The sequence below is a fragment of the Haplochromis burtoni genome, unplaced genomic scaffold (assembly GCF_018398535.1).
Source record: "Haplochromis burtoni strain Fernald_Lab_line unplaced genomic scaffold, NCSU_Asbu1 Contig_415, whole genome shotgun sequence".
Classification (NCBI taxonomy): domain Eukaryota; kingdom Metazoa; phylum Chordata; class Actinopteri; order Cichliformes; family Cichlidae; genus Haplochromis; species Haplochromis burtoni.
The window spans coordinates 209,019-225,188 of NW_024582776.1; the positions used below are offsets into that span (position 1 = coordinate 209,019).

Consider the following 16,170-nt stretch of genomic DNA (forward strand, 5'->3'; position numbering starts at 1 on the left):
TGTTATTGTGCGCAAATAGAAATAATTTACGCTTTCTAAAGAAACTTATATGTTTAAAGATGCTATGTTGAAAATCCCTTGCTCTGTTAAAGGAGCGCTTAGTAGTGGTAGAATAGTTATGTTAAGCTATATAGTTTATGTTTTGCATATTTCCACAACCATATCCTTAATCACATACTGTGTATGCTACTGTTGTATATAGTGTATTATCTTACTTATTTTTTATTTGTTTGTATTTTATTTGTATTTTCCTTCTGCTATCTGTACCTGAGCTGGGGGGTAATAACTTTGTCCTCATCTGTAACTAATGTAAAACTGACACATAAGACTGGGTTTTGTTTTAAGACAGTTTTGGCAGTCAGAAACACAGATGGTCACTCTTTAGCACAAACCTGCCTGACTTATGCTATGGCACTTTTGATAGTTACCTGGCTTAGCTGTATAACTGCCCTTTAAATGCAACCCACATGTCCAATGCCTCTTAATCATCACAAGATGGTCTTCATGAGAAAACCAGAAACCCGACCTAACTCATGAGGGCTTCAAGACCATAGCTAAGCAAAAACAACACCTATAGGTGAAAGACTTACATCCAGCAGATTTAGGAGTGCAATATTGTGCTCGTCTTTATACGAGGCCATCTAACAAAGCATTTGTGTTTTCCTTCCTCCCTCCTCACTCTTTGTCTCTTGTTCCCACACTTTATTTTGACCCCAAAAGGAAAGAAAGAGGTCTCTGTCTATCACGGTTACATTTTCGGTCCAAGCAGCTGAGAGGGCGGCCGAAGATCTCATAGGTCACATGGGTCCCTGTGGTGGAGCTTTTATGACCAAGTGGGATGCAAATCCCTGTTATGGATTTTGAGGTTCTGACTACACAGACTAAAGTTAAGCAGATGGAAAACACAAACAGGAATGCTGCTTGTACAGAGGGTTGCTAGGTACATGCTCAAGGTTAAAGCGCACACACACACGCTGTGCACACACACAGCATTCTCATCCACCCATCTTTAACATCCACCCAACCCAAACAAGCGCGGAGAGCTTGAAGCTGGATAAAAATAAACATGGGTAAATAAACAACACAGGAAGGCCGGGGTCATGATGTGATTGGGAGAGATCAACAATGGAAAAACCTCTTGTGAGCCAACCGATGTGGGGCATCATTACAGATCTTCATTCCATGTCTACGCTCTGCGGCTGGGCGCCGTCTCTCATTCATCTTGTCGATAAGCAGGCACTTGCACAATTCCCAAAAGCACAGTGTCTCCTCCTCTTTCTATATTTGCAGTCTTCGCATTGTTTACCATATGCACAAAAATGCATTTGCATTCTTCAGATGGGCAATGTCAACCACCGTTTTAGGACCCATCTCCTCCTGCACTACACCACAATTCACAAAATAGACGCCACTGTGGTCACAGTCTTCCATCTCTTCCTTTGACTTTTGTTTTTTTTTGTTTTTTTTTCAGTTATTTCTTTGAGGTCTGGGGAGGTGAACTGACTGGGTACAACAGCCAAAAGAGGCAAGACAGGAAAACCCAATTAAACACAGGCACACATATGACAGACCCTGCCGGAAAGTATTCAACTTGCTATAAAGATGGTTTGTCTCTAAGAACGATTTACTCTTTTATACCAAATGTACAAAAGTCCATTTTTCTTTCCTAATTTAGTTTTAAGTGTTGATATTATTCAGACATGTTAAAATATAATGTGGACAAATGTTTCTTTTTGCACAAACAGTAGTAGAAACATGAAAAACGCATGCAGCCATTATACGACTAACCTTTTGTCAGCCAAGTGAGTTGTCCTATAGCAGCCACCGTAGCTAGGATTATGCACTTTGATTGGGAGGGGTAAGAAAACAGAACTCACCTGATTCAATCTAATGACATCTAACAGTGAAAATTTTATTGTAACTTTCAAATTAACAGGCGTGCAGATACGGGCAGTCCACGCCAACAGTGTGCTCAGCCTCATCTGTGCTCAGGGCTGGACTGGGATGGCTCCTTTAATCAGAATCAGAATCAGAATCAGAATGGGGGTTTATTGCCAGATGTTGAGGTTTACAACATTAGGAAATTGCTGCGGTGCTTCAGTGCAAACAATAAGAATTAAAGTGCTATGTAGAAAGAAAGATATGTGCATGAGATATACATGAGATATATACATGAGAATAAGAATTATGAGTGCTACGTAGAAAGATATATACATGAGTGCAGGTGGTGATCAGTGCCAAACATGGAAATGATGCAGTGACACAGCGTAGGGTCATGTGTTAGTGGTGGGAACAGTTATACGGTTATTGTTCATGTGTCCAACAGCAGAGGGGAAGAAACTGTTCTTATGGCGAGAGGTTCTGGTGCGAATGGACCGGAGCCTCCTGCCTGAGGGGAGCAGGTCAAACAGACTGTGTCCAGGGTGAGAAGGGTCAGCTGAGATCCGGGCTGCACGCCGCAGTGTCCTGGAGGTGTACAGGTCCTGCAGAGATGGGAGTTTGCAGCCAATCACCTTCTCAGCAGAGCGCACAACACGCTGCAGTCTCTGTTTGTCCCTGATAGTGGCTCCAGCGTACCACACGGTGATGGAGGAGGTGAGGATGGACTCGATGATTGCAGTGTAGAACTGCATCATCGTCCGTGTTGGCAGGTTGAATTTCTTCAGCTGCCTCAGGAAGTACATCCTCTGCTGGGCTTTCTTGATGACGGAGGTGATGGTGGGCTCCCACTTCAGGTCCTGGGTGATGGTGGTACCCAGGAAGCGGAATGAGTCCACAGAGGTGATGGGGGTGTCAGTCAGGATGATGGGGGGGAGTGGGGCTGTGTGCTTCCTGAAGTCCACAATAATCTCCACTGTCTTCTGGGCATTCAGCACCAGGTTGTTGTGGCTGCACCAGGTCACCAGACGTTCAACCTCCCTCCTGTAGGCAGACTCGTCCCCGTCCGAGATGAGCCCAATGACGGTGGTGTCATCTGCGAACTTGATTAGCTTGACAGACTGGTGGGTGGAGGTGCAGCAGTTGGTGTACAGGGAGAAGAGCAGAGGAGAAAGAACACAGCCCTGAGGGGAGCCGGTGCTGATGGTCCGGGAGTCCGAGACATTCTTTCCCAGCCTCACATGCTGCTTCCTGTCCGTCAGGAAGTCAGTGATCCACCGGCAGATGGGATCAGGCACATTCATCTGGGAAAGCTTGCCTCGGAGATGGTCTGGAAGGATGGTGTTGAAGGCAGAGCTGAAGTCCACAAACAGGATCCTGGCGTAGGTTCCTGGGGAGTCCAGATGCTGCAGGATGAAGTGTAGGGCCATGTTGATGGCGTCGTCTACAGACCTGTTGGCTCTATATGCAAACTGCAGGGGGTCCAGGAGGGGGGCGGTGAGGGTCTTGAGATGGGAGAGAACCAGGCGCTCAAATGACTTCATGACCACAGATGTCAGAGCCACGGGTCTGTAGTCATTTAGTCCAGTGATCCTAGGTTTCTTGGGGACAGGGATTATGGTAGAGGACTTGAAGCAGGCAGGCACATGACATGCCTGCAGTGAGGAGTTGAAGATGCCAGAAAACACTGGGGCCAGCTCGTTTGCACAGTGTCTGAGGGTGGCAGGAGACACACCGTCTGGGCCGGGAGCTTTTCGAGCATTCAGACTCCTAAACTGCTTCCTCACATCTGCTTCATGAATATGAAGAGTTGTGGTCGGAGGAGGTGGTGTGAAATCCTCTTTTGTGTGGGGTGAGGGGGCGGGTGTTGCAGGTGAACAGTTTGAAGGCGGTGATGGCTCTATGGAGGGGGGAGAGGTGGGGGAATGAGTGTCCAAAGTGCCTCTATTGTTGGGGTCGTTGGAGGTGTGAAGGCTGCCTGATGGCTCGTCAAAACGACAGTAGAAGTCGTTAAGGGTGTTGGCCAAGAGCAAGTCATCAGTGGAGTGGGGGGTTTTAGGCTTGTAGTTGGTGATATTCCTAAAACCTTTCCACACAGAGGCCGAGTCATTCTCTGAGATCTGCTGCTGCATCTTCTCAGAGTGCTGATGTTTAGCAATGTCCACTTCTTTAGTGAACCTGTACTTGGCCTCTCTGTAGCAGTCCCTGTCTCCGCTTCTGAACGCCTTTCTCTTTTCCAGCCACAGCTTTTTGAGTTTAGGAGTAAACCAGGGTTTGTCATTGTTATAACTCACCCTGGTGCGTGATGGCACAATGCTGTCCTCACAGAAGTGGATATAGGAGGTGACAGTGTCCGTAAACTCGTCCAAGCTGTTAGAAGCAGCCTTCATTGTGTCCCAGTCTGTGGTCTCCAAACACGTGCGAAGCTCCTTCACAGCCTCGTTGCTCCACAGTTTTTTGGTCCTCACGGCAGGTTTGGAGAGCTTCAGCCTCTGTCTGTACGCGGGGATTAGGTGGATCATGACGTGGTCAGAAAGTCCGAGTGAAGCGCGGGGCACCGCACGATAGGCCCCGCTGATCGTGCTGTAGCAGTGGTCTAATGTCCTCTCCTCTCTGGTCGGGCATTTAATATACTGCTTGTATTTCGGAAGCTCATGGCTCAGATTGGCTTTGTTAAAGTCCCCAAGAGCAATGATGAGAGAGTCCGGGAATGTCCGCTCCATGTGGAGAATCTGCTCCGCGAGTGCGCACTGAGCTGCCTGCGCATCCGCGTCTGGCGGGATGTAACAGACACACACTCACACACACTAACACACACACACACACACACACACACACACGACACACACACACACACACACACACAACACACAAACACACACACAACACACAAACAACACAACACACACACACACACACACCCACACTGAAGATAACAATAGTAAAACATGGTGTATAGACAGGCATATTTAAACAGATTTCAGATTTTATAATCAAAACAGATGTGAGCTGATGATGGTGGTAGAAATTAAAATATATATATATATTTTTCATCTTCCTATTAATTGAAAATGATTGAAATGGTTGAAAAATGGTAAAGTTAAGGCTGTAAACTGTGAAGTCGAGAATTCACAGTCATGGTCTATCTTATGTACAGTTAATAATTATTCTCTATAATAGTCTTGGGTCTTGCCCTCACTATAAGAAGGCTCCTTGAATGATGTATGAAATACCAGATACAAATGAAGTGAAGTGAAATATGCAAAAGTTCTGAGAACAAACCCATCGGCCAATTAGAACAGCTTATGTCCTAGCTAAGACACACACGCACACACATGTACGCATACACACACACACACAGAGTGGGCTGGCTTAGTCCCAACTTGGCTAAGTAAGCTGTCATGCTTATGGTTTTAACTCTCATCAACAATGCTCACTCGCTCCTTCTCTCGCTTAGTCTGTACTGGACACACACACTACACACACACACACACACACACACACACACCACACACACACACACACACACACACACACACACACACACACACACACACACACACGAACTGAAAACATGCCAACTTATCTCAGCAATTACCAGAGCTGTCTGTGATAAAGTTCGTTGAGTCAGAAGAGACGGTCATGGTCCCAGTAATGTTAAAATGATGCAGTTGGATCCTGTTATCCTGAATGACTCATGCTGACTACACGAGTATTTAGTGAAATACTGGAACTGCAGGGGGGGAACCAGAGGCCCGGGCTAGACGCCACAAGAATGACTTGCTGCTGATGTCACTGAGGCCCCCCAAAAACAACCTACTGAAACAATTAAAAGGTTTCTTACAGTAAACTGCTGCGATGGATATTTCTTATTTAAGCCTCCCTGTTACAGGAGACTGCTTAAAAACATGCTGCAGCTGGCATGCTCTAATAGCAACGAGTGACATATTCCTATAGTGACGGGAAGTCTGTAGAGTAACAGGGATGTCGGGGTCAGCTGCATGTTGGGAAAACAGGGAATCTGGTCGACTTTTTGTTTCTGACATTGCTCTAAAATTCCATCCACTCATTGCTTCTGTTAGCCTGCAACTGCTTGATGTTTTTGAGAGTGTCACGTTAGTTAATGCAAAGTTAAAAAAGGAAAGAAAGTGGCAACACAGTCTTTTGAATCCTTCAGGAAATTTGTCACAGTAGAGGAAGTGCGCAGGAGACACTTCAAAGAGTTCTTTTCCTGAAAGTACTTCTATGTTTTGAATTTCCTTATTAGAAAAAAAAGAGCCCCGAGGAGCACAACAGCAACCACAACTGTCTTGATGAAAGGCTCAGAGAAACATCAGGCGGGTTATGTTGCTCTCCCCCATCCCTGCGTCCTCCCCCACTTCCACTCTATCTGTACTTGATTGTACAGCCTCTTCTTGTAAAGAGAACAGCAAACGGCACACAGCTTAGCCTCATGTAAAATATATTTTGACATGTTCAGTGGATGAGAGCTGTGACAAGGACGAGAGACAATAAGCAATCCCAATATGTGGGGGGCGGGGCCAGAGAGTGTAATTACTGTGATATGCAGCCCCACTTTACCAGCATAAGCATACACCATATCGTTAGCTTCATAGCATAAGTGCCTAAGTCATTTTTTTGTGTTTTGTGTTTCAGACGGACAGGATGATGCAGCAGTGGTAGGGGAGTAAAGTTAGGCAAAAATCTCAATTTGACCAAAAAATGACTTAGGCACTTATGCTATGAAGCTAACGATATGCAGGACGACTTACCCCTAAAACAATGAAATTCCATTCTGAAATGTTTTCCTTTACTCACTGAACTGCAGTCGCAGACAGTCAGTGGTGGAATAATACTTAAAACAGGGAAAGTGAATAACACTTATCTTGTTCTGCTGAGAAATCTTGCTTCATGTGGATGAAGCAGTACAACAATACACGCATGAAACTGTGAAATGTGCAATTTAATTTATATTTAATTTGGAATATTAGGCTGGCAACATGTCCAGAGTGTACCCTGCCTCTTTTCCCATGACAGCAGGGATAAGCTCCAGCACCCCCATAACCATTAACTGGATAAGCTGAAGAAAAAGTATTTATGGATGGATAGATGAATGGATGGTTGGCAACACCAGTTAGGAAAAAATGTTATCAGATTTGACCTCTTATGACCTTATACGAAGGGTTTAAACAAAGTTAAAACTTTTAGATTGCCTTTGGTTTCAGATGTCAATTCAAAGCACAGCTCACCCTTTTGTCTGCTTACAGTAAGAAACCATCAGCAATCTACAGGAGCTCTTTTCAGTCAGCTCTGTTTTGTCTGATACAGCACATCTGGCAGTCAGCCACACATCCATTGATCCTGCCTGACTGATCACTGGTGGGCGTGACTCGGTTTGGGAACCAAGTAGTTAGCCACCACGTAGTTTGACCAGCGGAAATGCCTCTTCTTGCCTAATTAGACAAGACGGGCCGGTCAAATCGTTACGGGCTGCATTTCACTAATTTTAATCCTTCCTACTCCCACTGTTCCTCTCTCGCCCCCCTCTCTCTTCTCTCCCCGCCATCTCCTTGCCCACCACCCCCTACAAATTCCCTTCGGACTAAATTTTCCACTTGGGATCAAAGATAAGGGAGACTATTCTCTGAGAGAGAACATGGTGAAGTAAAACTGTTTATGGCCTTCTGCTCGTCTCTGTGAGAGTCTGTTCTTTTTAATAGAGACAGAGACGAGGCAGCTGGAGGCTGCTGACCTCATGGGCAAAGAGCAGGGAGCAGAATAACTGAAATTAAAAACATGCAGAGTACAATCACTACCAGTCAATCTTTATGAGATGTAGGTTTATGATTTCTTTTTTTTCCCACCGTCACAGAGCTGAATTCTACTCTGACAACATACTGAATGGTGTGGTAAACAGGATGCCTTACAGATGACAGACCTCCAGAAGTGCTTAGGCGTGTGTGTATGCAGGAATATCACACACATACAAACACAGACACACACAAACCGGAGAGGAGAGCTGGGCGATTCAAAGACAATGTAATTGTTAACAAAATCAACGTGAATGGCATGCAAAGCAACTGCTCTAACACAGGTAACTACACCTGTTTACCACAAACCAGGTGACACGCATTAGCTTGTTCATTTTTATTCAGTTTGCTGTGTCACTGTCTTTACTTCAAATATCTGAATTCACATTAGGAAAGACCAATGCCACTCCTTCATCCCTCCTCAAGTCTCTGCGTTATACATAAGGTTAGATAACAGCTAATATGGACAGAGAAGCCAGTCCTCCACACCCTCCCTTATCCGACCTCTCCCTTCCTGGGCAGCAGCGATGGATATCACAGTTTAACTCCCAGTCAACAACCACACATCAAACAGTTATAGTAAGGCTGTTTAAGAACATCCCGATCTTTGTTTTTTTGTAATTAATCTTAAAAATATAAAATATCTGTGGAATAATCAACTTTTTTCCTAATAAATTGGAAAACACTGGAACATTTCTCACCATTTAAAATATGTACTGCTAAATGAGGAGCATAAGTAGCCAAACTGCTGATTTGTACAAATTGACACAAACATTGTAATTATTTTATTCTCCCAAGTCTTTATTTACATTTTTCCCAAAATAATTGTCGCTCGTCTCCAGAGCAAAGGGTTAGGGTTTAAGTTCAGGGCTAGAATTGTGGTTAACAAAATCACATGACAAGATAAACAAGAACACTGACACAGCCTTTTATGGCTATACAAACACATAGCGCTCTAGCTAGCACCTAGCCTAGCTTAAAAACAGATTAAATCTCTGATTATGTCTAAAGGTGAAGTTAACTGTATCTCTTAATTAACCAGTGAACACAATGTACTGTATTTTGTTTGTCTAAAGTCATTAAAAAGTAAAGTTATATTTCAAGTTGTGGTTTTACATCTAAACACAATCATGCTAGCTGTGCTGCTATAATGCTATGTTGCATTACTTTTAAGTTAAAATAAGAAACCAGCTGCGTTACTGAAAACTCATCTAATCCTTGAAGTTTCTCTTTCACAACAACGCATACAGACAGACAGTTCCTACAATGGAAGAAAACAAATACTATTTTCAGTCAGCCACAACATCAAAACCATCTTCCTATATTCTGTAGGTTCTCAGCTCTGACTGTGAAAGCATAGACACAGATAAGGCCTGTTCCTTCACCTCTGACAGTTTGGAGGGGTAGTTCCACTGGTATAGGAGACTACTGTAGTCAGTGATGTGGTGCAGCAATATTTTAGGTGGATAGTATGTAACAAAGGTTGTTTCCCAGCAGAGCATTCCATTGTAAAGACATTTTTATTGTTCTTTGTTTCACGTGTCGGTGGTTTTAATGTTGTGGCTTACTGGTCTATGTCCACTCTAGAGTCATAACCAACCTATAACTCTGTGCGACCAACACCACAAGCTGTCCTTAAAAAGCTGATTTTACTTTTTTATTGCGTGTGCTGTTTCAAAGCCATCCTTTCATCTCTGAACTCATCCCCAAGGCTCTCCACAGATAAAAGACAAGAGGACAGAGGGATGCTAGAGGAATGATGCTCGTCTTTGCCACATGCCTTCACCCCTTAGCTTTATCTCAGTCAGCTGCTGCCTGCCAAGGTTCCCTGCCTCAGCCTTCTGCGCCTTTCACATTCTCCCCTTCAGCATCACTCTGTCCATTCATTATGCCATACTTCCATCAATGACTCTTTCACAGAGCCAGCAGTGTGGTGTTCGAAGGAAGGCTCGCAGCTTACATTGAGGAATGCAAATGAACAGGCTTCTTTTTAGAACGGCTCCTGAGATGTCTGCTTTTATAGAGATACTGTCATGTACCTATACCTTTATTTGAGGTAAAAGTTAATCATAAAGTAACATTACCTTTAACTGTTATGCTTTATAAACTTGTGATATTTATTTAGCACGTCGTTAAAAAAACAACAACAAAAAAAGAAGTCTATTTCATGTTATTATCACTCCCATGATCCTCTTCAGCTCAGAATGTGACAGCATTATGTTTGGACAACCCCAAAGAGTTTCCTTAATGTCATTTATCATTTCAGTGCCTGGGAACTGGCTTAATGAGTACATGCAAATGCATTTAATTTAGTGACCTTAATAGGAGTCAAGTTTACAGCAATTAATATCTGTATCCATCTAAGTTAGACCTCTCCCCAATCCTTGCTCTGGCCATTCAGAATATGTCATTTTTGTTCTTATGAAATTGTTCTTCTAAAAAAACAAAGACAATAATCATTCAAATGACACGTCAAAAACTATTCACATTTAAAAAAGACTAAAAGTCATTTTTATCTTTCTCCAAAACACAGTGTTGGGTAGACCTGGGGTTAAGAAGGGATGCTAATAGTAATTATTCTCACAAAATATTCATGTGTTGTTTGTTTAGCCATAAGTCCAAAGCCCCAAAACTCCTCAGAAAACTGAACAAATATTTGGGATTTTTCTTTGAAAAGCTGCTGAAGTAGCCTTCACCTCAGTGTTAACCCCGTCTTTGCAATCAGGGGACAGGAATCTTGTTTTTCCACAAAACATCAGGGTTAGGATGAGGACTGTTGCCAAAGTATTTGCTGTCAATCAAGCCCTAAAAACTGGGCTCTCTGACACAACCAGCTGGCACTAATTCTACAATTGGATGCCATGAAATGTGAATAACACACATCATGGAAAACTGGCATTTATCCTTGTTGTGTGCAGTTTTTTGTGAAACATTAAGTAACATCACAATTTCCTCTGTATTGTAATTTTTGTGTTTAGCGATACAGAATTTATTTTTCTCCATCTAAGTCAAGCCTGAAACTATTTCCTTTGGCGGTCGATCCTTACCTTTGCCTCGCACTTCCTGTGGGTGGCTGTTTTGCATACTGAGAAAAACACGTCAAGTGGGAGGGGGAAAAGAAAACAAAGGTTAGGATTAGTGACCTTACAGTTGTGTCCAATTTCTTTCTTTGGTTTTATTTTTAATAACAACCAAATTAGTGGGAGAAAGTCAACACAGGAGCACTCTCACCTCTGCAGAAGGAGCCCACGTTATCGACGCTCTGCCGACACACGCTGCACTGCCGCTTCTTCTTGAAAGTCTTCTCCTTGAAGACGTGGGGCTCTCCTTTGCCTGCCTGCTCACAAACACACACAGAACAAAGGTTTACACTGTATTACATGCCTAATACTGGACTAGACATGCTACTGTTAGAAACACTTTAGAGTCCTTGTTTAACCTTCATCCAAGAGTTTCGACTTGGCAGACGTTCAATGTTTTCAGTCAGTCATCCTTACACCAACTATAGCAGGGGTGTCGAACTACAGGCCACGAGGGCCGGGGTCCTGCAGGTTTTAGACATCCCCCTGGGTCAACACACCTGATTCAAATGATTAGGTCGTTACCAGGCCTCTGGAGAACTTCAAGACATGTTGAGGAGCTGTGTTGGATCAAGGACACATCTGAAACCTACAGGACACCGACCCTCGAGGCCTGGAGTTCGACACTCTTGAACTATAGTCATTTCACTGCAGCGTCCAGTGTAAATTAATTAATTAGAGACAAATAAAAGATCAAATAAAAGTTGGGTGAGTAAGTTGGTTATAACAGTAGCAGAAGCTTAAAGTTTTAACATGCAGACTTGTGTATGAATGAAGGTGCTTCTTTTACTCCCTTTGCCTCTCAAACTTCTGTTCTGGTTGTGTAACTGTCTTCCAGTAATAATCCATGAGATTCCCGCCCATAACCAACTCTAATCCTTAGTGTGTGTGTAAAGATTTGTGAAAAGAGGGGGAAAAAAGCAAACGTATCGAACTAGACAGCTAATTAAAGTGAAAGTACAAGAAAATCCCATCTTTTCTTTCTTACATTTCCAAGTGTACATGTATGTGTGTTTGATTTCATGCGTGTGTGCCAGTGTGGGTACATTAATGTGTGTCGTGTTGTCATTTCCACCCACGGAGTCTTTGTTTCTCAACATGGGATCAAATCTGCATATGACTCTGTGGAGGTTTGCAATACGAATCCATGGGCCAAGTGTGAGGATTGCTGCATAATGGGTCTTATCTGACATCAAATACGAGTCCCTCCCCCCACACATACACCGAACACGCACCAGTGCTGTCGTCACCCAGAGTAAACAGCTATATTTAAGAAAGCTAACGCGTCCATAACGTGTCCATAGCCTTGGATAATTAAAGTGATACAGAGACAAAAAGGGTTTTGTTGCCTCTGCTTGTGCTTTTACTCCTTGGCAACAAAGAAAGGGAGCTGTTTGCACACTTCTTCCATTATCCTGCTTCCCTGGCTCTGTTCTAGGGACCGGACAGTGTTTGGACAGCTGCCTCGCCTGGCATCACCCTCGTGCCTGCTGTGTGCAGCGGCTGCTGGCCTGCTGCTGTACAAGTGTACTGCGACCGCAGCACCTTGGATGGTGGAGGAGGATAGGGTGGGTGGCTCAGGGGCTGGTGTATGTTATATAATAACACATGGCTGGAAAAGCTCATCTTGCCAGTACTTGTGGGTGACGTATCATTTTAAATGCTGGGACTTTTTATTTTATTTGACTCATATGGTCTATTCTTGTTGGTGCTTTTATCACATTAGCAGACCAAAATCCACTCAGCTTTCATTACAGTTTAGCATCATCTTATCAAGTCCTGTTTTGACGTATCTTCTGACTCAATACAATGTTGAATACAACAAACGCTCCTTTGCCTTTCCTCATGACCAGTCTTGCTGCCTTTATGTAATGCACGTTCTATTTCTATTGCTTCGCAGTGACATTCAAGCCCACTGACAAAGCAAGTTAGTTAAACTCCTCCTGGACTTTAGCATGCATCTATAAAAGTATGCAATAGACCTTTAAAATATACATTATTGTACACAAGGGGGCCTACACTGAAATTTAAAAAAGCAACTAGTTACTGTCAGCTGAACCACAGCGGTGATGTGGGCTGAGAAATAAACACACTGAGGAAAGGCTGGCAGCATTCTTCCTGTTCCAGACACAATCAAGACCACTATATAGTCCCACCACAGGCAATCATGGTCAGACAGTGATACGGGGCTCTGCTACTGAATTCTTTGTTAAGGTGTTTAAAAAGCCTCTCTCAGGCGAGAGGACCTGAGGGTAAAAGCATGAAAACCAAGAAAGTGTAACAAAGGCAACACAATATGGTGATTCTATATGCAGAATAACCTCTGTGTAACAAGAACAAGGGTGAATGGATACCAAAGGTTTGAAGTGTGGCATTTGCTTGGTTTTAAGATTGATTAACTGATTAACTCACAGAGGTTCCAATGTCCTTCTTCAAACTTGGAAGCAGTTGTTGACCAAGCAATCTCATCCCAAGGATCATTTAGTAGAACAAACTCATGCTTTAAGCCAACACGGATGAAAAGTCTTCCAAGCACTATGTAAAACATGACCATCTGCAAACTCGTTACCCATGTGATCACAAGCTTCAGTCATGGTACCAAGTTGACTTGAAGTGAGGTGGTTTTGCACGCTGTAATTATTATGACTCGTCTGTTTGCTGTTAAAAGCAGCAAATAACTGCTGTTTCATTAGAGCCCACAATAGATGGCACCATATGCCTCCAACAGAAGAGTCAAAGATAATAAATAGTAATCGAAAAGTTAAATATGTGTAATATCTGACTGTAAAAATGATGTTCTTTTACAGTTGCACACAGCAGCTGCTACTTTTGTTTATTAGCCAACTTTCCTTAAATCAACACTACAAGGATGCAGAGGTGGGCGATTCAATTCAAATATCAATCTAATCAATATCAAAGCCAGTAATGATATCATACTTTCTATCCTCTAAGTCCAGGATGTAACCCACTGAATTGTGTGAAATAAATTATGTTTTAGAAATGAAACATTATGCATCAGACATACTCTAAAAAATCAGCTGTCACACGTCTGTTTTATCAATGTCCTAGAGCAGCGGTCCCCAAACTTTTTTGCACCACGGACCGGTTTATGTCCAACAATATTTTCACGGACCGGCCTTTAAGGTGTTTTTTCTAATAAATTCAACAAAATAAAACCAGTACCGGTACCCAAAAATAGAAGATTTATTCATAACACAAGGGAAAAGACCCAGGGAAACAGAGTTAACAATAAAATAGATTAAAAAAAGAAAAGAAAGATAAAACATAACAACAAAAACCCTGAAAACCATGAATTTCACACCTGAGCCGGGTACCAAACGACTCACAGACCGGTATCGGTACGTGGCCCGGAGGTTGGGGACCGCTGTCCTACAGAATATTCAAACAACAGAATATCACCCAAAGTGCTTTAGAGACAGGCATGTTTACATTCCAGGTCTCCATAAAACCCCAAATAACTAAAAGCTGAAAGGTCTGGTTTTTTTTCAATAACTAATTATGATGGAAACAGATTTAGTGGTCATTAAAATGTGTTCAGAATTACCAATAGTGATTCATCTCATAAATCGTGACACACTGCTCCCTTTCCTACATAAGCTGGTTAAAAGTATGACACAAATGACACAAAGCAGCATACAGGTACGCCGATGCTAGCTAGCTAACATGCTAACTTGAGTTGATGCTTCTGGAACACAAGGCTAATATTGCTCCATAACACTCAGTAACCTGTTGATAATTTTTGGTATTTTAAAGAATGTTTTAATCTCAAATTAATAATCCCACATAATGAAATTTGGTAAAGGTACAGTCAGTCATTTTTTGAGGCTTATTTAATAGAAAAGAAAAATGTTATATTTGCTTTCTTAAATAAACATTGAATATATAGAGTATATAGGAAAATACTAGCTAATGTAGCTGTTAAGCTAAATGTTTTATACTGTGTTAGCAAGCTCAGCTTAGCCCCTTTATCTTTCCTTACCCAAAAAATGAGTTTAAAATCACTTAAGAAGATGGTTTGTATGTTAAACAATATGTTGAGGCAGTTTCAGGATATGACAGATACTGCTTTACCTGACTCCTCAGAGATACAGTGTATCTTGCTAATGACATTAGGGTTCTGCTCTATGTAGCGCCTTAATTAGTGTGACAACTGTGTTTAGCTACTATTTAACAAAAAAAAAAAAAAACTTGTCTAACCGAGCTTAGTACGTCTATTTTGACAGTCACAATCTAAAACAATATTACAGATTAAATTTGCTTTTACCTACATAATATCAGCATTTTCCTAAGCTCTGAAGTTTTTTTTAAATTTTCGGTGGCTCTTCCTAGTTGGGAACTTATATCTCCCATTATTCAACAACAAATGACTGCATCGTAGGAAAGAGCTAAGCATTAGCCAAAAGCATTAATGTCCATCTGTTGTTAGCATCTCTTTTTCATGTATTTGTAAGACATGCCGCTGCACTGATGGAAAGCTGTGTGCAAACTGAGTTCAAAACTCAAATCTCCTGAAACATTCCCGTCAGCTCAACTTGGGAGTCCAGCAGAGGAAACCACAGTGAAGGAGGTTTACAACTTTGTGTAGGATTACAACAGAAAACAGCTGGTAGAGTCTGAGTGCATGAGCACTAAAAACAACCTGCGATGCAGAGCCTGGTCCCCAGGATAGCAATTACTGTCACTGCTGCACTGGATAAAAAACATCTTCCTCTGGTAAAGCATGTGTTATCCACCATTTAGTACTCAGAGCCCCTAAAAAAACAACTTGTTAGAGAAAAGAACCATAAAACTCTCTGAACGTAATAATAATAATAATAATAATAATAATAATAATAATAATACCACCAAATCGATTGACTCTGTCTCACTATAGATGCTCATTTTAATCATCACAGTTACTGATGGACAAACCCTTATAAGAATAGGCTACATGTGGCCATTCAAGCTCCAGTCCTAACCAGCTGAGGCCTGTCTACATTTCCAAAGCACTAACAGAAGTTGCAAACATCTACCTGAGACCTCAAGAGGAAAAACTTTGCTCACACATACACACTCACGTGCAGACGTGTATCCCTGCAGACAGCTGGAGAAAACAGACACACGTCCGCTCTCCTATTCCCGTCCCCGTGTGCTGCAGGAAAGACCCCACCTCCCCCTCTGCAACATCTGCTACGCACAAGTGGGTCCTTTTTCTAATATTTTTAGCCTTTTGGCAGAATAAGGAACGGAGAGTTTAATGTTGTCAAAGAGATGCTTTCTAACCAGAGCTCCCTCCCCTTTCTCACTGCACCTCCTGTCCACCACCACAGAACAGTAGCTGGATTGAACGAGGGAGGGGTTGAACACACAAACAAGACATGAACACAGGCCTACAAATGTAA

The 16,170-nt window shown here is 42.5% G+C and overlaps 1 protein-coding gene across 6 annotated transcripts in view; it reads right to left on the bottom strand.

The window, feature by feature from the left end:
• tns2a (tensin 2a) overlaps positions 1–16,170 on the bottom strand; it is a 61,011-nt gene that overhangs the window by 30,504 nt on the left and 14,337 nt on the right. For 4 of the 6 annotated variants that reach the window (XM_005944812.3, XM_005944811.3, XM_005944810.3 and 1 more), the window contains exons 2-3: positions 10,920–11,025; positions 10,736–10,773 (exon numbers count right to left, since the gene is read on the bottom strand). In XM_005944812.3, coding sequence (XP_005944874.1) covers positions 10,736–10,773; positions 10,920–11,025 — 144 coding nt within the window. Of the gene's footprint in view, positions 1–10,735; positions 10,774–10,919; positions 11,026–11,127; positions 11,295–15,846; positions 15,973–16,170 lie in introns of those variants that run through there. The other 2 variants (XM_005944815.3, XM_005944814.3) reach the window with 2 other exon arrangements.